The following is a 23,070-nucleotide window of genomic DNA, read 5'->3' as shown; positions in this document are numbered from 1 at the left end:
ATCGAGTGTCAATATATGTGTAAGTGGCAACCTACCTCGCCCTGCCATAAGTGCTGTAACAGTGGCTAGGTGTGAAATCCAGTTAGGGAAGATACCGAGAACCCTATTTTCAGAGGGAGGAGGTGGATGATAGGACAAGGCAAGAGGAAGGAAAATGCTACGACAAGAATGTAGAATCATTCAGACAATAGCTTCGATAGATCTTAATACTGAATATGAACTTTGAGTCAACTCCAGTGCTTTCCTTATTCATGTCAAAGTTGTGCTAATTGTTTACTGACACGTCTTTTTGAGCATGTGCGATTCAGTGTAGGCCAACTACAGGTTTTTGCTTTGTTCTAGCAGCATGTTTGTAAAAGTAGATACTAATGATTGTGTAATTGTAGACACTTTACATGATAAGGTGCACATTTTGCCGCTTACATGTGATAAAATAAATAATAAACGGTGCCTTTCCTAACAGTGTGTTTGAAGAAAGAAGATACTCTTAGCTTCGGGTTGAGTCTATAGAATTGATCAACTGTCACACTATGTGAGCATAAATCATCATAGCTGTAAATATAGTTAGATTGCCAATTGATCTACCTGCAGTGCATTCTGAAAGTATTTGGACCCTTTCACTTTTTTTTTTTTTTTTTTTTACAATTTGTTATGTTGCAACCTTATGTTAAAATTGTTTAAATTCATTTTTTTCCCCTCATCAATCTATACTCAATACCCCATAATGACGAAACAAAAACCGAATTTTAGAATATTTGCAAATTTATTAAAAAGGAAAAACTGAAATATCACATTGACATAAGTATTCAGACCCTTTATTCAGTACTTAGTTGAAGCACCTTTGGCCATAATTAGAGCCTGAAGTCTTCTTGGGTATGATGCGACAAGCTTTGCACATCTAGGTTTTGGGGGGTTTCTGCCATTCTTCTCTGCAGATCCTCTCAGGCTCTGTCAGGTTGGATGGGCACCATCGGTGGACAGCCATTTTCAGGTCTCTCCAGAGATGTTCAATTGGGTTCAAGTCAGGGCCTAAATGATTTAAATGATTTTAGCTTAAGGTTGCAACATGAAAAAATGTGAAAAAAGTGGAGGGGTCTGAATGCACTGTAAATGAATATTTATCAGTTGACAAAATGTCATAAATTTGGTATCTTGGAATGGTTTTTATATACAAAAAATGACCAATTACTCATATAAACCACCAAGAGTTTGAGTTATGGATTTAAACTCAGCCCTTTGTCTGTTTCTAAGTTGATCACTGTTTAAATATAGGCCTGTTTCCTGCTATTTACAAAGAAAAAAAAAATCTGACCTAAACCAACCATTAACAGCAATAGAAAATATTTTGGAAACAGATGTTTTCTAATTTTCGTTACCCGTATTAAAAACCGGTCAGTCAAGTTGGAAGTGGTTGCAGGTTCCAGTCTTGGCAAGACCCCTTTATTTACATTTAGATTGCTTTAAACAGCAGTATCAAGTGTGTACAGCACTCTGTAACTGCATTAACAGACTGAAAATCCCCTATGGCTCTGTATTACCCCTCTGTGGAGCTGCGGCTACACTGCTATACACACACTACACTGTGATAATTTACCAGCGCTCAGGATATAGTGTGTCCATGCCAATGCTAATACTAATAAGGTGGTTAATACACCGGCTGGATTCCTGGTAGCTGTGACATGTTCATTATCAAATCCACAAGGCAGTCAGTGAAGTGAGCGAGCATGTAATTAAACTGTCCCCTGTCCAACCAGTACCCGATGTGGTATCCAGTTTAGTGTGCAGAAGTGGCGATGGTGCCAGTCTGTACAGGCTTCACTCCAACATAGACTCTGTAGCCATGTTGTTTGGCAGAAATTCTTGTTTAGTAAAGATAATATAAACACTGTTTTTTGGGGATTCACGGCAGGATTTCCGTTAAAACATTTCTATATCAAACATTTTAGCCTCAATAAACAACATTTACTGTGTGCTGTTCCCGTTTATAGGGGTGTTTTTTTGAGAGTGTGGTTGTTGCCAGGGTCCATCATACAAGGTCCTAGTTTTAACTATTCTTGGTTCCATTCTTCCACAGTCAATTAAAAACCTCTAACGTCAGCATGTATCCTCAGTGTTGGGAGACGGGAAGTTTGTGCATCAGAGATTACACTAAAAGAGGACGAGGTATTATTTATTCAGGGACAGGATGTCAGTCTCAAGGCCTATAAGTTGACAGCATCTGTGCTGTCATACACCGACAGTAAACCCAGCAGCTGAGCCACAGCGCCCTCCTTTGGTCACAGTTTAACTAGCTGGACCTGAACACTAAATCCTGAATCTTCTTTTCAGTTATTCTATTTGTCCTCTTTTGTTTTACTCATTTCACTTATTCCCTGTCTCAACATAGATGTGTTTCCACTTGAATTCACACAAATAAAGAATGGAGTAATTTTTATGACATTTTTCAGATAACCTTGTATAAAAGTATCCTCGCATTAGATGACACATCATGTTGATTTGATTAAAACCCCATTATCCCTGTTCTCCATTATTACCCCCCCAACCCCGATGAGCAGAAAGAAAAGAGTTATTGAGGTAAGTTATACAGTATGTATTGATCCCCATTGATCACTCTCTAAGTTTGACTCAGCAGAGCAGTGGGCAGCCACCGTCCAGCACACAGCGACCACCACACATCAGGACGCTCTTGCTGCGAGGGGACAATGCTAACTGCCGCGTCACTGTGACAAGCTCTCTTTTATTATTATGATTATGATTATGATTATTATTATTATGAAATTGCATTCTAGGTTGTGATCTCTGCAGGCTGCAGAGACTGCATCAAAGTTACAAACAGGCATCTTGGCGCGGCTGTTCCTCACTTCTCTTCAACCCTATGCAGTGATTTGTTATTGATCAGTTAAATTACCTACTCTGCTCTGTCCACATCATATTTGTATTCTAGACAGATCTCTGTTCAGGGCAGTGGAGCAAAGTGAAACTGTGAGGAACCCAAGGCTTCCAAAGTAAACATATAGTATCTCAGTTTATTCCATAAAATTGTGAAAGTCTGTGTTCATTTTACTACAATTTTCAACTTCATTTCATGATTATTCTTATTTGTTTGCATTTTGATCTAATTGAATAACAATGGATGATATTATTGTTACAATGATATTATTGTCTTTTACATCACTTGATTAACAAATACCAGAAGAACTAGGATCCGCTGGACTCGGAGCCAATTTTTAAATGTTTCATTCACTGACCAAGGTCACAGCACAAACCTTTTAATGCCGCTGTTGTTTAATTGTTCCATTGTTTTACTATACAAAAAGTGTCAACACACCTGATTAAATCTGTAATGTTAAATCATATCAAGTCATGTTCTTTTGATCCAGTATTTCAAAGCAGTGCTATAAATGAAACGGAAAAACAGAATTAAAAGAATTAAGGAATTAAACTTTGAAACAGTAGTTGACAAATCAATCTCCAATCTGAAGCTTTCAATTTGATTTTCTTTGTAATTTAAGGACCTCCAAAGCTCGAAAGCTCAATAAAACCTACTAAATGGACCTTGTGGTGAGATTGATTTGTCGACTGCTGTCTCTAGGATAAATTTTCAACCTCAGCTGTTAAGCCGACATGAATGAGAAGTTCTTAAAGTCCTCAGAAATCTTCAGTGCCATGACAACTGCGGGAAATCCATCGGATTAGAAAGATGTCGTGATACAATCGAAAGCTCCAAAGCAGCTACTAAATCGACCTCGTGAGAATGTTTTGACAACTTACATACACCCAGCTCTTTTGTATTTGCTAAGGGGCTTTTTGTTTTCTACAACTGTCTTATTGTAAAACACTATGGTTACCTAGGAATTTGTTGAGGTTGTTGGGCATTATTGACTGTGAAACACTACAACACATTTCGTACTTCATGTGTGCGCGGCTGCTGCGTGCTTTCGCCTGTACTTTATTTGTGTTCTAATTGTGGTAGGGAATTTCAGAGCAATTTGTTCAATGTCGCAGTGAAGTAAAGTTCTAACTGGACACCCTTTGCGAGGACCCTTGTTTGGGATTTATGAGGTTGATAGTGACAACATATGAAATTCAATGACTAAATGTAAACTTCCCCAGATGGCTTTCCAACCCCTTGTGGAAAATAAACCCTGTCGTTCCAGCTCACGGTACAGTGTGTCACAGACCTGTTGATGTTATAGCAATCGCTTACCTCACGTTCCCTTATCTTTCTGAGCCACATATTTGATCAAAGTGGCCTCAATAGCTATAGACATAAAGGTGGAAGAATGACGTTTGTAGTCATAAAGAGCGCCACTATTTCTGGGGTATACCTTTGGGAGACCTGAGTGGGTGAGCTGTCAATACAACAAGTGTTGCTTCAGAGAAGATGAGCCGACCCCGATTCAACCACAACTAGCTTCCTCTGGGGGATTTCGGCAATTGATTTGAGACAAAGGAAGAGTATTAGTGGATTGTATGTGATGTTTTCAAATCACAGTAAATGGAAATGATTAAAAATGATTAAAAACGAAGCAAGGAAGAAGAAGAAGGGATTCCAATTCCAGTCCCAAGTGCTTATTCAGGGCGCTGTGGTCATCATGTGAAATTTATATTTAATCTAAATTAAATATGCAAGTGCTTTTGTCAGGGTTCTACAAAGAGTTGAAACTGTGGGTGGAAACATGAAAAAAATGTTCATATGGAAAAATCGTCACATCTGAAGTCATATATGCTACATGAAACAGTATGTAAAATACAACAATGATCACACATGAAAGCTATCATGTGTCCGCAACATACATGTGCTTTGAATTTAAATGTGGGTCTTTACAGACTTCCAGGAAATGCATCACACAGATATAGTGTTTCAGTGTCTCCATTCCTGGATTCTTGTAGATATTCAGGGTCTGTACCCTGAATATCTGTCGCTTGATTTTTTTCAGTGAATGTGTCAAATAAAAGTAAGAGAAATGTGTGAATGTTGCATAGTTTATCTGATTTTGAAAGGCATCAAAAAAAAAAAAAAAAACCTTCCGTCGGTGTATATTCAATACATGTCTCGCCGTCTCTGTATCTAGGGCGTGAAACTGTCGTGCTTCCAGCATGATTGCAAAATTCTCACTTCCTTGAGAACAGCACCATAGATACTGACGTCTGACTTCCATCTTTCAACTGACATAAATACAGGAGAAGAAGCATCTACAAATTGACTTACTATTGAGTGGGATTCAGGCTGCAATGGCAGCTTGCCAAGGTCTTCCTAACAAAATTACACCATAATTTTATATACTTGGCTGCAACATGAATCAGTAAATGAAAACCTCTTATACCCCTAAAAATACTGACTATTTGTCCTATGTTAATAAGCTCTCATCTGTTTTGTTGCTACTAATGGATGGCATTTGCCAAGCACTTGGGATACCTACAGCAGGTGGATATTAATCATTCCAGACTGATGTCGAGGATCAGAAGCGCTGTGTTTCTGTGATGAATATGACGGTGGAGGCTGCAGGATGAGGTGATGAGGTAAAGAATGAAGATTTCCGTAGCCAGGAATAAGTGCCATAACCAAGGGGATACTGGCATGGAGGTACGGTAACTGGCAGGTGCATTTAAATTGAACTTTTCAGAGAGAGTGTTTAAAAGAAAAGCCTTTTTTTTTTTGTAGAGAGAGAATTAAAAACTTGACAGATTGGTAATGGAGTGGAGATTAAGCATATGCCATGAACACGGTCTCCCCCTTGTTAATCTTTTGCAGCTTACAGTATTTTGAGTTTCCCATTGAGACACAGAAGGGTACAATCTTCTGCATGATGGATGAGCAAATATATGATCACATGTCTTATTGCTGGCTCTTCGTTTGTGACAGCTTTCATACTGTTCATTATCTTTCACCCCAGGAATAACCTATTCATGATGGGGCTGAAGCCGAGGCTGATTAAGGTTGAGGATGTTGTTACAGTCATACCAAGACCAACATAAATGGACAGAGTTTAAAAAAATAAAGGAAAGAAGACAAGTGGAAAAACCGAAAACAAATTAATAATCTGAGTACTGTACAAGCACGTGTTTCATAACATGCAGATCGTTTATGCACATGTTGGTGAGGCAGGCGCTGCTGTCATACTGGTCCTCAAAGTCTCTTATGTGTTACAGTTAAAAAACAAAACCTATCTCCTTAGGTTTCCTTTTGTACTTCTGTCTTGGATTTACTGGGCAAAGCAACTCAGCAACTGACTGAAATCAAGTACATGCTCCACAATAAGAGATTTAATTCGTTTTCTTTCATGCTTTATTTTGTAAGTACATTAAATGACAGAATGTACTGTATCAAATATCAAGGCAATTTCATTGTGTAAATCATCAATCCCTTAAATAAAAAAAAAAGACTATTAATTAACTTTATTTTTTGTGGGTCAATTTCCCATACACTGTCCGTGACAAAAAAATAAAAAATAAATAAATAAACTCCAGTTACTCTTGTTAAGTAATGTTTACTGAAAACCACAGTCCATCTATTTTAGAAAGTTATTTTTTTTTTTTTTATAAAATACTTGCTAAAAATAAATAGACATGACCCATTTTCAAAGATTTATGTCTGCAGTAATGGGGTCGGGGCTGAGTATCACAGACAGGGTACGGAAGTCAGAGATCACTGGGAGACAAACTAACAGATTGCTGTTTTGGAGGGTTTTTTTTTGTGGGATTTGATAACAAGAACAAAAATACAGAGCCATGACCGGACCGGGCAAAGTTCATCTGCTGAGGCTGGGACTGTGAGATGTTGTTGACATCTCCAGAAACCCAGTGAACCTTGAGTTAATATTTTTCCATAGAAAATGTCAAGAATGAACCTTCATGCTCAAACTCTTGCAGTGTTTCGCAGTTTCATCACAACACTGTTGCTGCAACGTATTCATATTACTTATGTTAGACTACGAGCCACCCTTAGAGCTCGTAGGAGGGGGTGGCCTATGGTATTCCTCATTCATTCATCGTGGTAATTTAGTTTCATATACTATGAATAACAATAATAGCGAACCTACTGTACATATATATCAGTAAAAATATCGTGGTCATCACTATTTAAATCACTTTTGAGCACGTAAGACCCATATCTTTCTAGATGTGCATCCTCAACTATACCTGCACATGTAATGAGTGCACCGTAGGCGAGTTAAAGTTGATACTGTCACATCATGTGATGATACCCTCAACAACCAGAGATTCTCGGACACTTTAGAGGTGTCGCTTGTGCGACAAATCTCCGCTCTCTGTGTGGCAGTAACATTTGGCGGTGAACGACTTTGATGCCGGAACGTCCAGCGCCCTGCTGGATAATGCATATGTTGTCTCAGTGCACAACAGCGGTCCATCATTACGTGTCAGCAGTGAAAGCTTTTTACACCAAAGCTATTTCTAGTGCGTCTTTGGTTGCTGCTCAGTGTGGGCAGTATTTCAAACAGCAGAGCTTGTGAGCTGATTACTGAATTACACAATTATTCTGCTATCATGGTGCACGGTTTAATAGCTGGAACATTACACCCATATTGCCACAGTAAAGAGCTTGTTCACAATTGAGACCACACATGAAAAAAACTGTATTGTACTCTTGGCTGTTATCGTATAATAGCTGCTAGAATGAGAATCAGTGGTTTTGCATAATGCTATTTTAGGGATAGCATTGTATTGTCAATGATTGCCACCAAATAATGGTGATCACGACCTGCATAATTTATTGAGGAGCATGTTTCTGTGTTCTCTTTTGAGAAAAGACCGTTTTATATTCAAACACTCGGACGTCTTCACACTTGAGTTGGTCTACAGAGGACATTAGACTGACTGCCGGCCTCAGAGCAGCAGATAGGAAATGCTTCAGAATCAGAAAGGGCACTTAAAAGGAACCAACAGCACTATCTGCTTTATAGAACAAAACGGATTAACTATTTAACGCTAGGAAAAGACGGAACTCATGATAATCTGATTTTAATGTTCTCTTCTGGGTCCTGGGGACTCCGGTCCCTCTATACCAGCCCAAAAAGAACACACTTGACATGGTTTTAAGAAAAGTTGGTACTTTAATACTTCTCCTAATTTTATGAAAACTAATTTATAAATGTGATTTTGAAACAATAACATGTTTCAGAAGTCGACTTCAGAAAGCTGTAAAACATGGTTAAATAGAGATGATATTCATTTGCTCTGTGTTTGCGACTGGTGTTGACAGAACTTTTTAAAGCAACGCTACTACTCTAAAATCCCAAATAAGTGTGTGCACACACAGAGACTTGTTCCACTACCGCCGTGGGGACATTCATTGGCATAGTGCATTCCCTAACCCCTTTCCCCTAACCCTAACCTAAACCTAATTCTGACCTGGACCCCAAAAACCAAGTCTTTACCATCAGAAAGTGGTGTCTACCTGTGGGGACCTCAGTTTTTTGACCCCAAGGTGACATGAGTCCCAGCGGATTAGTGTGCATTCAGGTTAAAGTCCCCACGGGCATATAAGAACAAGCACACACACTTGCACACTTGTGTGTGTTGCACGTTCTCACACGAGTGCATGTGGGGTCTAACAGGGGGTTCGACTTGTCTGGGATACAACTGACCTGTAACAAAAATAACATCACTATGTAGGACAACGTATTTCTTTGTCTGTGAAGGACATCTTGGCAAACGAAATGAATGTATATTTGTTCACACAGAGTCCATTAAATGTGCTATATTTCCTTATTAAGTGCAATGACAAGGCTTTATGGCCATGACTTTTCTCGATGCTCGTTTACATATTGGAGGGAGACCAGACGAAAAAATAATGAAATTTGAAAGAAAAAAGTGGTTGATTTTGCAGTTACAGTAATAATTATTATCATTACTGTTATTATCTTTAAGCCTACAGCATAAATACAACAGGTCCAGATCAGAAGTATCAGAAAACACATATTCGCGTGGAAAAAACTTTGTCTCTCTTTTTTCTATTACTGCCCTGAGGCTGCTCATACCTTGAGCAGTGGCTGTTTAATTTCCAGACACGTTCAAAAGCTGTCAGAGACGTTCCTGGATGCTTCTGAAGCCTTAATGTAAATTACAGTAAACGGTACCTGAGATAAAAACGGACATCTTCTGCGTTACGTCTCAGTAACCCAATGCTACTAGATGCAACTTTTGAGAAACTGCAGGGGAAAAAGCGTGGTTTGGCAAAGGCCCCGCGATCTGTTGAATGTAGAGTTTGTTTGAGGGGTGAGAAAATATGTCATTTCGGAGTCGTGGTTTATTCCAACGTAAGACAGTACGCACCAATGAGAGGCTTTTACGCTCCACCCTACCTGCCTCCTTTCCGCCCCCCCTTTTCCATCCACATACTCACTACTGAACACGACCTGCCGCCTGCCACATCTGGAGACGCTTCCCAGCACGAGAAACTTCAACTTTTGCGTTTTGCTCTGCGCAGAAACACTCAGGCGTTTGCGAATTATCTGTCCGTCAGGGTGAATGGGGCTCTCTCTCGATAGTAAGTAGAGATTCTTGAAGCCAAGTTGGCGTTTCTCCTCTCTCCTCTGAGCTTTTTTTTTTTTTTTTTTTTTTTTTTTTTACATCACCGTTGGAAAACAGAGCCCGCTCGGGAGTTTCATACATTCAGTTACTGTATTACTGCCACGCTAGGCTGTGTTATAGTTGAGCAAGATTTCAGGAAATAGCATCAGTGACACATTCCCATGTTATGTTCTCATTAACGAGTAAGAAAGGAGCGTAACCCAGGAAAGTGAAGTGCAGCAGTGCGTGGACCGAGCGGATTCACGCGTATCAAGTAGACAAATCTATGAAAAGTTGGTCATTTCACGCTCTGCCCTATCACAAGATTGTTATTTACTGCCGAGCGCTCAAAGTAAGCCCCGTCTGAGGTCCTGCTGGTTCACTGTCGCCTGCACGATCGTAGATGGCTGCGTTGATGGTGACATGAGTCAGAGGGAATCAAATCGTGAAATACAACAGCGACTGGTGATGGAGGGATACATTTGGGGCTTATTTTTTTGTCCAACACTGATCTAACGTTTGGAAGAGAGGACTGGAATAAGCCATAAGGCGCACAGCTCCATACTGAAGTGTTTAAGTTAGTCTGAGGGGAAATTTAAAAGACCTAAAAATACAGCGTTGGTTTCTTCCCTACAAAGAATCATTTGAACTTCCCACCGCAGAGCGAGAGCGACATAAATAGTTCTGACATGTGGATGTAATTTCAGAAGAGGAAAAAAGACAGATGCAGAGAAATAAAGAGAGCGGGCTGAGCCTGAGCATATAGTAGATTATAGGAAATTAAATCGTGGGCAGAGCGAGGCGATTACAGAGTTATGATTTCACAAGCCGCCATAAGCATCGAGAGGCCAGATGGAGTAAAAAAACACAACTCTCTCTACTTTGAAGAGAGTTAAGTAGATTAAATCATTTCATCTGAGCATCATCAGCGTCTGTTCGAGCCCTGCAAGGACTGTTGGAGGTAGAGTTGCCTCAGGTCAGGGATGGGATCCACTCTGCTGCTCCACAATCTGGACTTTCTTCTCATCTCACTACTCAGCAGTTTATGCCTGGTAAGTCATTTTCTGTGTACAGGCAACCGTGTATTTTGTGTAACGGGCCAATATGTTATTTCGATGTTGCACTCACGAACTGTGGAGGTCCACTGGTCTTTGACAGCCTCTCGGAGAGCAGACAGATGAGCAGCTGTTGTTTCAGCAGTTCATCTGTGACTGTTTTGCATAACACATAGGGGACAACAATGCCACCTGAATTTTTAATCGGACAAAACCTCTGTAATGATAACATCTGCAAATGTTCGCTCTCAGGTTTTGATTTCCACAATATCTGCTCGTGCAAATTCTGATTGAGGTAGCCTGTTATAAGGGTTTTGGAAGGATCAGTGGTTTGGTTTAATGTTTAAAAGGCAAAAGCTGACTTGAAAGACAGGAAGAGAAGAAGGATTGATGTCAAAAGCTTTGTACTCACATCACCTCCACACCTTTAATTGCCTCTGTGTTGCATGTATGCATGTCACGCTTCCTCTGGAATTGCTGCATTGCCAGTGAACGTTGGCTGACTTGGAAATAGGTTGTATGTGAGCTTAAATTGCATGTGTGTATCGACACACACTTATTGACAGTTTCATTACTGGACTGGAGGAGTTGACAAGGCTCCAAACAACAACAAGATGTTGTGATTAGTGGCACCCTTATTCCATTAAATGCATCTTCCCACAGATACGACACAATAACACAGTGTTTGTGTAAAGCAGTGCCTGGTAACCTATTTTCTGCAATAGGCAGCGCTTTGTGTTCACTACAGATTGTTTCATAGCTTTGCGTAGCTCTCAAACGCCTGAACTAAAGCAGTTCTTGCAGTCAGAATGGGAGTAAATATTTCATTCATAACTCCAGCAGCACCTCAACAGTTTCATCTCTCCAATTCACAGCTGTAATGATTTACTTTCACCCAACATTGTGATTTATAATTGCACTCTCAAATATCGCCATAGCTGTATCTAGAAGGCCTGCCGCACACACACACACACACACACACACACACACACACACACACACACACACACACACACACACACACACACACACACACACACACACACACACACACACACCCACTGTGCAGGCAGAGCAGTGCACCAAGTTGGTTCTGTGTGTTTTGGCTGAGGCTGTTCTGCATTCAACAGGCAGTTCGCCCAGGCTCTGAGGTACAGTGCATTTTCCCAGTGATGTGGTCCATCACTGTACCGCAGTGGACCTCTAGGCTCATTGGTTTAGATGGCAGAGGAAAACAATTATAACATAGCTGTGTATTTATAGCTGATTCAACATTCAGTCGTTAAAAGACTCTGTCTGTGAATGGTGTTTACCCGTTTTTAAGTTTGGTGTTTGCTTAGTCTTCCTCTCCACAAAAAAGTCATTTTTTTTTTCCCAAAGTGTGACCAAACGGGACATTGATTTCACTGAAAGCCACAGCTAAGAGTGGAAAGTCTGTGTCTCCGTTTAAAGAAAGAATACACAGCTTTTTAACTTGAGATACACAGTTGTCAAAATACAGGGTTGTGCCACTTTCTGGAGGCTTAGCATGTAAGTGATGATATCCTGGTATCATAAATAGAAATATTCCACCAGCACAACACTATGAACTGGTTGGATCTGTGCATGTTATCCCGCATTTTAATCTGAAGGAAATTGACAGATACAAGAAGAGACAAGGAATCTCCCCATTGTGTTTTACACCTCAGCAGGCTTGCTGCAGTGACAGCTCACAGACAAAGCGCTACCTCACAGAGCCTTTGTTCGGTGTGACTGGCTGTCTCACTTACTCGGTTATTACATTTATTAAGCGGAAGCACTGCTTTCAGGAACCTCAGCGAGCATTTAATTTCTACCTCATGACTGTGTTTTCCTCCGTGATGACTTGCATGTGTCTGGATCCTCACTGGAAGGTCTAGAACTGTATCTGTAGCTGCCTGCCGTAGCCAAACATTATGTCAGCTCTGGATAAAATACGACTGTGAGGACTGTCATATTTTATAGTAGACAATGCGCTTTTCTATGTGGAAAATATCTGTTGTTGACAACTTTAGCCCAGAACTGTTTTTGCAGAGAAACAGTGGCTTTGCTCTTTAATGTGGCAGGGATTTTTAGATTCAACAGTTAAATCAGTGTCGTGTTGGACCTGAATACTTGTAACCATCAATTTCACACGTAATATTTGCTAAACTATAAGTAATGCTAAACTGAAATAGCTGATACGGAAGCCTTAAAATGGCCATAGATGGAAGATTTATGGCTATTTTTCTCAGCAGAGAACCACTAGTTTTGATGTTCATATGCACGATAAATAAATATGAAACCACAGGATCAGAACTACAGTCTACAGTTTCATCAAAATGCATTTAACTGGAGAGAAATGTGCCCTAAAATGCACACAAACCATAGCTTTTTAGAATAAGTCACTATCTCCCTTTTGCCCCCAGTTTAAAAGCCCTTACAGTTAATGTTCCTAGAAGCACACAATGCATGCCCCTTGGAGTAACCTTTCAAAGACAGTACGTTTAAGAGTAGCTTTATCCATCTCTGACAAATTACTCTCAATGGAATTTAACAACCCAGATTAGAGCGCGGAATAATCTCATCTCAATCTGTCTCTGGTAATTAGGGGCAGCAGATAACTTCTCTCACTAACTCACATGAACTGCTGGTGCGTTTGTGAAATAGGCTTTGATGTTGAAAATTATTTTTGCACCCCACTTCAACGGATCTCCAGCATGATTTATGATAATTTTTTGTGTGGGTATGTGTGTGTCTCAAGGAGAATGAAATGTAGCATCTCCCTAAATGTATTCCATAAGTTTGCTTTTCACTGAGTAATTTAGACAAAACTGTAGAGACTATAGTTTATTTGATTGCCTCTTTTAATTATACTTAGTCTGCAGCTTCATGCAGAGTTATTTAACAAACATTCTCTAATAATAGATTATGCAGCTGGCCCTGCTGTGTAAGGCTGAGTGATAGTTTATTATATTCACTTTTAGAATTCGTTGTCTCTCGTTATAAACTCTCTGTGAGTTCTTACAATTTATTACACTTTGTAGACCACAATACTTGGGAGAATTTTATTTGAGGTTTATAGGATTTGTAAAAACATAACTTCGTCAGAATTTTGTTTTAACATAGCATAAAAAAACCCATCTGACTCAATGGGACAGACATGATGTAAAGTAAACTTTTTGTGCTTTTATTTTGAATATTTTAGCAGAAATTCCAAAATGTGTGTTTTGATAATCTTGCAATTATTTTTGCATAATTAATTTTGTCCACGTTGCACACCCCCGACTAGAATGTCTCCTTATCTTTTTAGCACAAAAGCAAAGTTGGAGGTTTTTTCCTATTCAATATGAAACACTCGTTCATTTACATTTGAAAAACAAATGACACCTCTTCACCAAATAATAGGTGACATGAAAGGAAAACCCTCATCGTAATTGCCTCTTTTGTTGTAAGATATGACAACCCTGACCAACCTTACTGGGTCATTTGCATAAACAGGATCTCTCTTTATCAATTATTTGGCCATGTATTTAAGGCAGCTCCTCGTGCAAGATTAGAAAAGGAAATTTCTTTACTCTTGTCTCGTGTAAAATCGTGACTGGAGTATCATATATAAGTAAATCAATCTGTCATCTATTTGAAAAGAACATCTGTGTGACACCAGGTGTTTGACCACATACCTTTGATGTTTCCATTCATTACATTATGAGATGCTACAGCAAAGTGCCACCTACAGCACATGTAACCATTATTCCATACTGTATTTACTCAGGGAGTTCAAACAGTTAGGACATGGCCTTGATCTTGATTCCCTCTCTTATCAGGCCCCATTAAGACGCAGAGGGACAACAAAGCCCTGCCAGGACCAATTTGCTCCTCTCAGTGTACATGTCTGTTCACTGTGTGCCATTTCTTATCCCTCTCATTAAACGAAAACCCCACACCCATATATGCTCACACAATAGGTATCATCGGTTTGTTTTTGGTATAGACTTCTGTATCCAAAGGGTTATTTTATGAAGGGCTCAGTTTTTCTTGTGTGTGTGTGTGTGTGTGTATATGTTTGATGTAAGGCCAGGCCTTGTATTGTGACCTTTACTGCTCCCATGAGGGAGAGGAGAAGCAGTAGGTGGTGTGTCAGCAATGATTAAGTGGCAAAGTGTGATTTTTGGTGTCAAGAACTACTACAGTTTGTTGTCTGCCTTCAGACCAGGACAAAAGCATATGGTTCAGATTTTGTTATCTGCTATTTGCTTGTTTTTTCTTCCCACTCAATGAACATATTTTACCTACAGCAAAGGCTTCTTTTTAAGCTATCCATTAGTGGTGTGCTTTTGGCTGGGTTTAACCAGTCTCCACAGTTATTTGTGAGCATCACAAAGTCTTTTTACAGTATTTAAATTGGTCACTTTTGCAGTAAATTGCCTGTTAATTTACCAATCAGAGCCCATCGTCGAACTGCTCACACAACAGTAAAACAACTGTAAGGACGCTCCCACTCTTAACATAATTTATTTTCTTACTTTATCCAGCTAGTTCAACTTTAGCGGCTGCGGATCCTTGGAGCAGATTGCTAATTGTTGCTTAACTTGAGCAAATGTGAGCTCTTGCATGGTGGGAAGCTACAGACCAGGCCAAGGGAGGACCGGCCATCTGAAAATGTGAATCCACCAAAATCCACACCAGAAAAAACAAACAAGCAAACAAATTACTTGTTCCTAAGCGAGCATGTGGGCTCAAAATAAACATTATTTGGCTCGAGCACTACTGGGATACAGCATTTAGCTGAAAAACAGGCAGTAAGCTTGAAACTAGCCCAAAGGTAGTCGTGACATATTTGTAGGTCGGCTAATTTGACTTTGATACTAATCCTTCAAACAGGGAAAGGATGAATCCTTGTAGCTTTAATAAGGATTAGAGTTAATGATTTTCATCTGACAGGGAACTCCCACTGTCTTTCAAAAGTGCAGGGTCCTGATAGTGATGATGCGTAATAATATTTGGTGGTTTGGAGAATTTTAATAATGTTTATTGTGTATGCTTCAATGCCTGGCGCTCACTTTTATATGTCTCATAGTTATTACTCTGGTTAAATGAAGGTTAAATAAAATGAAAGTTCAATTAAATAAGTTGAATAAAACTATTGGGCTGGTAGAGGAGGCTAGATATCAGAAAATGTTCGCATCATCACTTCCTATCATCATTACCATTTTTCCACATTACGCAACAGCTCTCGTAGGATATGAGGAACAACCAAATGTGTTATCTTCTCCAAGCTAATTTAATTTAAGGTGCGGTGTAGCCTATTCATTTGTGCTGGTTTTCCATCTGCCCCGCAAAGTTGGTAGAAGCTTTTGTGTTGGATCCACTTCAGACTGTTCTCTCATCACAAAAATTACGGAACTGCTGTTGTGCAGAAAACAACAGCATTTAAAGTGCTGATGAAGAGGCAGTTCTGATGCCATCCCGTAGCAATCAGTTATTTTATCTCTCCAAATTTCACCGCGTTTTCAACTGTTCAACAACTGTGTTGCATGCTCCTTGTCCTGAAATCAACAAACATCAGTCACCGTGCTCCCCGCGACCTCACCACAATGATTTCGGACAATAGAGTCTGAAGTGCTGTAATCAACGAGTTTGCTATGCTCACTTTTTCTCAACCAGCCTCTCTTCTCTTACTTCAGTTTCTTACTTCAGTGTTTTCATACAGAATAATGTTTGTTTTGACAATAAAGACAACTATGAAATTACTACTTTTAGCAGGTAGGCGTATAGAAATATAGGGCTTGGCAATAATTCAGTATTATTGTTTATCAATCTTAAGCTGAATCATAGAGTACCATGATGTGATCATATGATCTTTTCTTCACATCTTCACTGTGCCATTAAATCTAAAAATATGTGTGTCAAGTTCAGCTTTGACTGAGTTGTGACTCAGAGAAAGAGTGCCGTTTTTGACTTGCAGACCAAGTCAGGCCTGATGCAGTATCTTTGCCACAGTGTGCCAGTTGCTCATGCTAATGCCAGTTTGGACTGGTGTTGCTGCAAACAGAGGGTTCACATTATTGTACTGTTGAAAAGGATAAGAGGATTGTATGATGTCAGTCCTGCCAGCTGCGATCCTTTATAACCAAGTCTCCGTGTGTAAAATGTAGAAAAAAGTCTTCAACACATTGCTATATGAGGTGGTGGCAGTCTAATGACTCTAGGATTTTATGACTGGTTCATAACAAGTCGCTATAAAGAAGGTTGGATACTGGAAATAGTTTCACATCAACCAAACGCTTCAAATCACAGCCTTCATTAAAATAATGACTTTGACTCCAATACTTCTTATAGGCCACCGCATGTGCAAGAACTTGCGATAAAATTATTTATCCCACTAGTCTTGGGTCTGTGGTCTTGGTCTGAAGTGAAAAACTATCATAACAGTAATGAGCTTGAGCTTTTTTAGAATTTTCTTTTTAAATAATATGCATTTAGATGGGAATTAACAGGTATAAGGGGTGACAATAGGTCAGGGAAGCTTTTTAAGTTGTGTTGGAGGTATAGTTATGGATAGTGCTTTAACCACGGGAAGCGTGAAGCTCTGTGGAGACGGTCCACGGATACTGTGCTCACTTCTTGAGTGAAATGTCACATCCCTGAGTCACTGAAACACAACAAAAATAACATGTTTACACTGTCAGCTACGAGAGTATCATGTAATTGTGTGTGATGAACTGGGAAGAAATGGAAATCAGCAGTCGTATATAAAGCTGAATGCCGGATTTGAGAGAGGGTGTATTGTGGTGCACAGATGATATTTATACCCACCTTGGTTAAGATGTGATCTTTCCATCCAAACGAGATTATGTGTTGGCAGATGTGAGAGGTCCTGTTTTGAAATTTAGTTTTACAACACGAAACGTGGATTAAAGGAGCATGGAGGTGCAACCTCTGTATCAGCTGCTGTATATGGCTTGTTGCTGCAGAATGTGAGTCACTTTCTGTCGTCACTGGTCAGTTAACATGTTTGCCTGAATTTTCCTGGGATCAGCATGGGATTCAGCTCACAGAGGCAACTTGTAGTGGGAAAATACCCTTCACACACATATCACTATGCTCAGGGTTTCACTACAGAGCTTTACAGTAGCTGGGAGGATTCCTGGAATAATTGCCGAACAATCTAATTTCTTGAACTTTCTCTCGGAAATGCATACATTCTCATGCCATGGCTATCTTTTTTGAGTGAGTGACACATTGCTCAGTTTTTAGAGGGCCTGTGAGTCAGACTTGTAACGTGTGTGTTAATAGGAGAGTCTTCAGTTTCACCAGCATGGTAAGGTTATACCATGGCTGTGTTTGACTCAGGAAAGGGCTTGTTTTCTTGACTTACCATGACCTCTGCTTTTTTTTTTTTTTTTTTAACTTTTCCACTTGAAGAATGCTAGAGTATGTGTAACTCAATGCCACTTTTACACTTCACTGAAAAACGTACACTTCAAACAGATATCTTAATGGTGTGCCTCTGCCATATGAACTTCAGCAATCATAAAGATCTGCTGTTTGGATACATACTCTGTGAGATTGAGTTGGCGGCAACATTAGCTTTTTTCCTCTATTTTTTTAACCTTGGCGACTTCATGATGTATTTATATCAGCTCAGTTGTACTCAGTCATCCTGTGAATGATGCTTCTTCAGAAGCCAATGAGTAGCAGTTTTACAAAAGATCAGCGAAGGCAAAGGAGGCTGTATTTGATGATGCCAAAGGTGCTTTAGTAAACTAAATCTGACAGTTTCACTCCCAAACCTTGCCTCCCACCGTTTCTTTTTCTCACTGTCGACGTGTCATAAATTTATTTATTAATTTATTTTTCCTGCAGACAGGCAGTTTCCGAGTTTCAGCTGAATACCCAGGACATGCTGTACGTGGTGATGGTTATCTCAGAGAGGTTAAAGCTCCGGCCATGTGTCAAACATTTGACACATGTCAGAGTGACAGGCTGCCTCTCCTCTGTCGGTCTTTGATAAGGTGGTCTGGCCTCCATCTTCTACTCACTGAGCGTTGAGAATGTCCAATATCAACATTGCTGTCACCAAAGCACTGCAGTAATAAACTGTCGCACAGAAGAACAGCAGAATATAATAACTCAACAATTCGAAAAGATCAGGGACACACTGATTGATTGCCAGGGCTATGATGAGTTTGTGTCCTTAGTGGTTCTTTTTCATCAGTTACCTGCTGTATCAATATTGCGGTGCAGACTTCCTTGCGGGCAATATGATTGGAATCCCAGAGTACCTCAGTTGAGTTGACATGTGAAAATTCTCAGCTATGTAGATGCCTTTGCCATTGACCGACAGTTCTGCTCAGCCCTACCCCCACTGTTGGTGAAGGGATTGAGTTTCAAATATATACAAAAGCTCTCAGGCTCATTCTGCTCTCCTCAATGCAACAAGAATTGAGTTTGTCGACAGTTCCGAGTCAATTCCCTAAATGATCAAGAGCAGGAAGAGTAGGATTTCACACATCTAATCTGAGTTGTTTAAGTGATTTGGGTGCAGCTCACAATTTGGGCAGGAATACTCCCCTAGCATATGGCGTATGGCTGAGAGGAGGCTGGGTTTCTTAAAAGGACCTTTATTAGTTTCATTGCAAAACTCAGTGGCTTATGGGTCTGTAAATATGCAGTTCACAGCTCCAGATTTTCCAGCAATAAGTAAGAAATCCTCACACTGCAGTGCAGGGAAAATGTCAGCCAATTTTAAATTCAGATAACAGTGCAAAGTTTGGTTGGACTTTGCTACGTTAGCTCTACTGCATTTAACACTTGAGCCAATGAGAGCACAAGCTGTGAATGTGGTTGCAAAGTTCATGTCATGGCAGATCTGAAGTTAAAAGTGCTCTATTAGAATATACAAACAGGTGACAAATTAAAGGAAGAACCAACATTAAATGTCTTAGTAAGATGTTGGGCCAACACGTGCCGCCAGCACACTTTCAATGCTCCTTGGCCTAGATTCTACAAGTCTCTGGAACTCTACTCGAGGGATGGCACAACATTCCTCCAAAAGATATTCCCTCAATTGGTGTTTCGGTGATGGTGGTGGAGCGCGTTGTCTAACTCCTTCCAAAATCTCCCACAGGTGTTCAACTGGGTTGAGATCTGGTGACTGCGAAAGCCATAGCATGGGACTCACATCATTTTCGTACTTATCTAACCATTCAGTGATCCCTGGTGCCCTACGGACGGGGGCATCATCATGCTGGAAAAGTACACTCCCATCAGGATATAAATGTTTCATCATAGGTTGACTGAAGCTCCTGCCATCCGTGCCCCAACAAGGAACCCTCTTTCAAAGTCATTTAGATCTTTTCCTCTCGCCATCTTGATACAAAATGAGAATCAACTGGGCCTGCTCAGCATGTTTATATATGTCATAGAGCATTAAGCAATTGCTTAATTGTACTGGGCAGTGCACCTGTGTGGAAGCAACTGCATTCATTATTTACTCATTTATTCAGGTTTTTCCTCTAATTTGTCACCCGTCTATATTTGTATAGTCCTGGAGGGATTTCATTCATGTTTGGGACTGACATTTGCAAGTGTAATATTAATTGTGAATCGAAGGTCAGATAGATGATTAATTCCAAGTGTTACTGCGAATTTTTTGCATGAGTTCTTCCTCCAACATTAGAAGACATCGGTCATCCTTTAAAGTTCAGTTTGTCTCCATGGAAGACTAGTGGCGTGTGGGCTGGGAAAAACGCTAACCAACCCTGTGGCCCTGTACGTTCAGTGGCCATTATGAAATGAATGAATGAATGACTGATTGAATTAGTTCATTAACAAACTAAAATGATTACATACATTCCTACATTTTGGTTAATTAGATTTTAGAAGTCTATCGAATTATATCTTTGTTGCAGGTTTGTTGTGGGAGCTCATGTTTTTTTTTTTCAAATTAAAATCAGATATTCAAAGTTTGACATACAGCAGAAGCATGTTATGGAATTACTGCATTGCACAGATAATACAGTGCATGGTGTTGGTCACTCAGTAATAATTCACACTAAATGTGCACTGCACAGAGGTAATGTCTAAAATGTGGCACATAGATTTGCTGTTGTATGTAATGGTAACTTGGCAGTGTTTTGGTAGTGAGTTTCATAATTTATCGGACTTACCATGTGACTAGAGGTCGTGGCTTATTTCTGCAATTGTTTTTAGTGGTAATGTAATGTGGCATGGTAGTTTTTGGAGGAAGCAGACCTCTGTGTGGAATCAGCTCATTTGATGTGTTATTATGGATGAGGTTTTTTTCAAGGATAATGTGCATCGTGAATGCTACAGTAAAGACTTGTTAAAGCCAGTCAAGAATTGACATTCAGCGCAAACTATTATAGATACTGGATTGACATCGACTCGGAAGAATTTTCCTATTTTTATTATTTATTTTTATTTCCAAAGTTGTAAAATTGCCTGTTTACTTGTACATACTGTCATTACAGCATCTCTCCTCACGCATGGCCACAAAATAATACAGTGAATGTGTTTTTAAAAGAGATTTAAGACATGCAGTATACATAAGAAGGTGTTGAAACGTCCTGGTATCTCAGCCAATAAGGGCAGTGGAGTCAGAAAAGAAGTGCGCTTACCAGACTTCTGTAGCCCTCTCCTCATCTCTGCTTGAGGCTTCATTAGTCGGTGACTTGCATAACGAGCCTGAATCGCGGATCAACCTGTGAGCAGTGGAGATAGTTTGCAGGTAATGTAGGTGTCACTTTTTGACAAAGAAGAAAAATTCATGAAATAAAAAAAGATGACATCGCTGGTTGTGCTGCATCAATTTTGATAATTTTTCATTTTGTCTGTCCGACAATGTTATAGGAGTGCAATTCTAAATTGGTCAAGTACTCTTTTAAAGAATTTAAGCTTTTCGGATAGTGAAGCTTATTTTGATCTGCTTGGTATTGCATTGGTTTCAGTTTAACATGTGACATGGCAGAAGTTGTACTATTTAAAAGGGATTACTTTGAATTATGCAGATGTGGGAAAGCTCAGAAACCCTGGTCCTATATGATCCTTTACTTTGCCAAGAATAAGTTTTTCTTTAGTTCAACACTCATTTAAACCATGGATGTAAAGTATATTATCTAAATTTAAACATTGTAACTTCTTGTCATTAGGCCAAAGCAGGGAAGGGAATTGAGAACCGGGTCCAAATTTTCCGAATCATCGGAATCATATGCCTCCGAGCTTATCAGTTCGTTTTATCAATGCTGGAATAGTTTTTCTGACAGTTGCACATGTTAAAACAATAACGTCAAACTCATGTGTCTACGTTTCTGGAAACTTGCAACAAGAATCAGTCATGGCAGAGAGAACGAAACGGTCCAAAGCGTGGCTTCGTTTCATGCAGAAAGATGAGGACAGTGCTAGTTGTAATGCAGCAACTCCCGTACATAGGAGTTGTGTGTCCTGCAGTAACTGAGTGGGGACTAGAAGTTTCTCTGTGCGCAACTGCCTAGCTAACGCCTAAATGTAGCCTGCATGTGAGGCCTTAAGGGGACATCTGTAAAATGTGTCTACAGAAAATAACCTTGGTTACACTCACTCCGTCTTAGCTGCATGAGTCTCTGCATGCACATCGGTCACACACTGCGCCACCCACCACCACAAGTAATTTCTCAACCTGTGGGAAACACTGCGGTGCTAGTTTTAATGTCAGTAAAATGTAAATTCAAATAAGGGTGGAAACACCACCAATATGCAGAAACATCTCTCTATGCTACACAGGCATAGCTTCAAGGAATACCATGAATTTGACATTCTACGCGCAAGCGCCACAGCTTCTCAGCCGAGTGGCACGTCCGTTACCAAGGATAAATATCCTATGTTATAATAACATTAGCGCCCCACAGGCAGGCTCAGCAGTTTTTTTTCTTTGACCTAAATGAAAACAAATTCTGTACAAATATTTCTTCATTTCATCCATTTTAGATGATGACAGACAGACTATTGCTACAGCTAGCTCAGAGATAATAAAACAATTGTGTTGACACTGAAAACCTGTGTGGGCCACCTTCCTTTCCACACAAAAGATCGAGAATCGTTAAGGGAATTGATAATGGCATCGGTATCAATAAAATCTAATCAACTGGTTCTGCATTCCTTTGCTCCTAATAAGTGAATGATGCACAAAGCAAATTAACTCAAACTGTGCTGCTTTGCTTTGTTTACAATGGGCTAAATGTATATCCACTTGTACCGTTCTCATCTGTGCACGCTATTTGCCTTTTGCCATGGACTCTGCCTTTCACCCATGAGTTCCAGTCATTTTCAGTCAAATAAAAACATGGTTCAAAGACCTCAGCACCAATGACCTTGTAGTAAGTGGAAAGTGGAAAGCTCATGCTGACAAGCCAGTTGCAGGCCTCTCAGTTGGAGTACACGGTTAACAGTGCAGCCCCTGTGTGCTTTCATTTTCTTCACT

The 23,070-nt window shown here is 39.9% G+C and overlaps 1 protein-coding gene across 1 annotated transcript in view; it reads left to right on the top strand.

The window, feature by feature from the left end:
- The first annotated feature begins 9,684 nt into the window (after positions 1-9,684).
- Positions 9,685-23,070, top strand: part of pth1r (parathyroid hormone 1 receptor) — a 47,110-nt gene continuing 33,724 nt past the window's right edge. Inside the window, exon 1 of the mRNA XM_040142698.1 lies at positions 9,685-10,586. Within this exon, the coding sequence (XP_039998632.1) occupies positions 10,518-10,586 (69 nt within the window). The 5' untranslated portion in view covers positions 9,685-10,517. The remainder of the gene's footprint in view (positions 10,587-23,070) is intronic.

The sequence above is a fragment of the Xiphias gladius genome, chromosome 14, assembly GCF_016859285.1.
Source record: "Xiphias gladius isolate SHS-SW01 ecotype Sanya breed wild chromosome 14, ASM1685928v1, whole genome shotgun sequence".
In the NCBI taxonomy this organism is placed as follows: domain Eukaryota; kingdom Metazoa; phylum Chordata; class Actinopteri; order Istiophoriformes; family Xiphiidae; genus Xiphias; species Xiphias gladius.
This window is presented reverse-complemented; position numbering and strand designations above follow the sequence as displayed.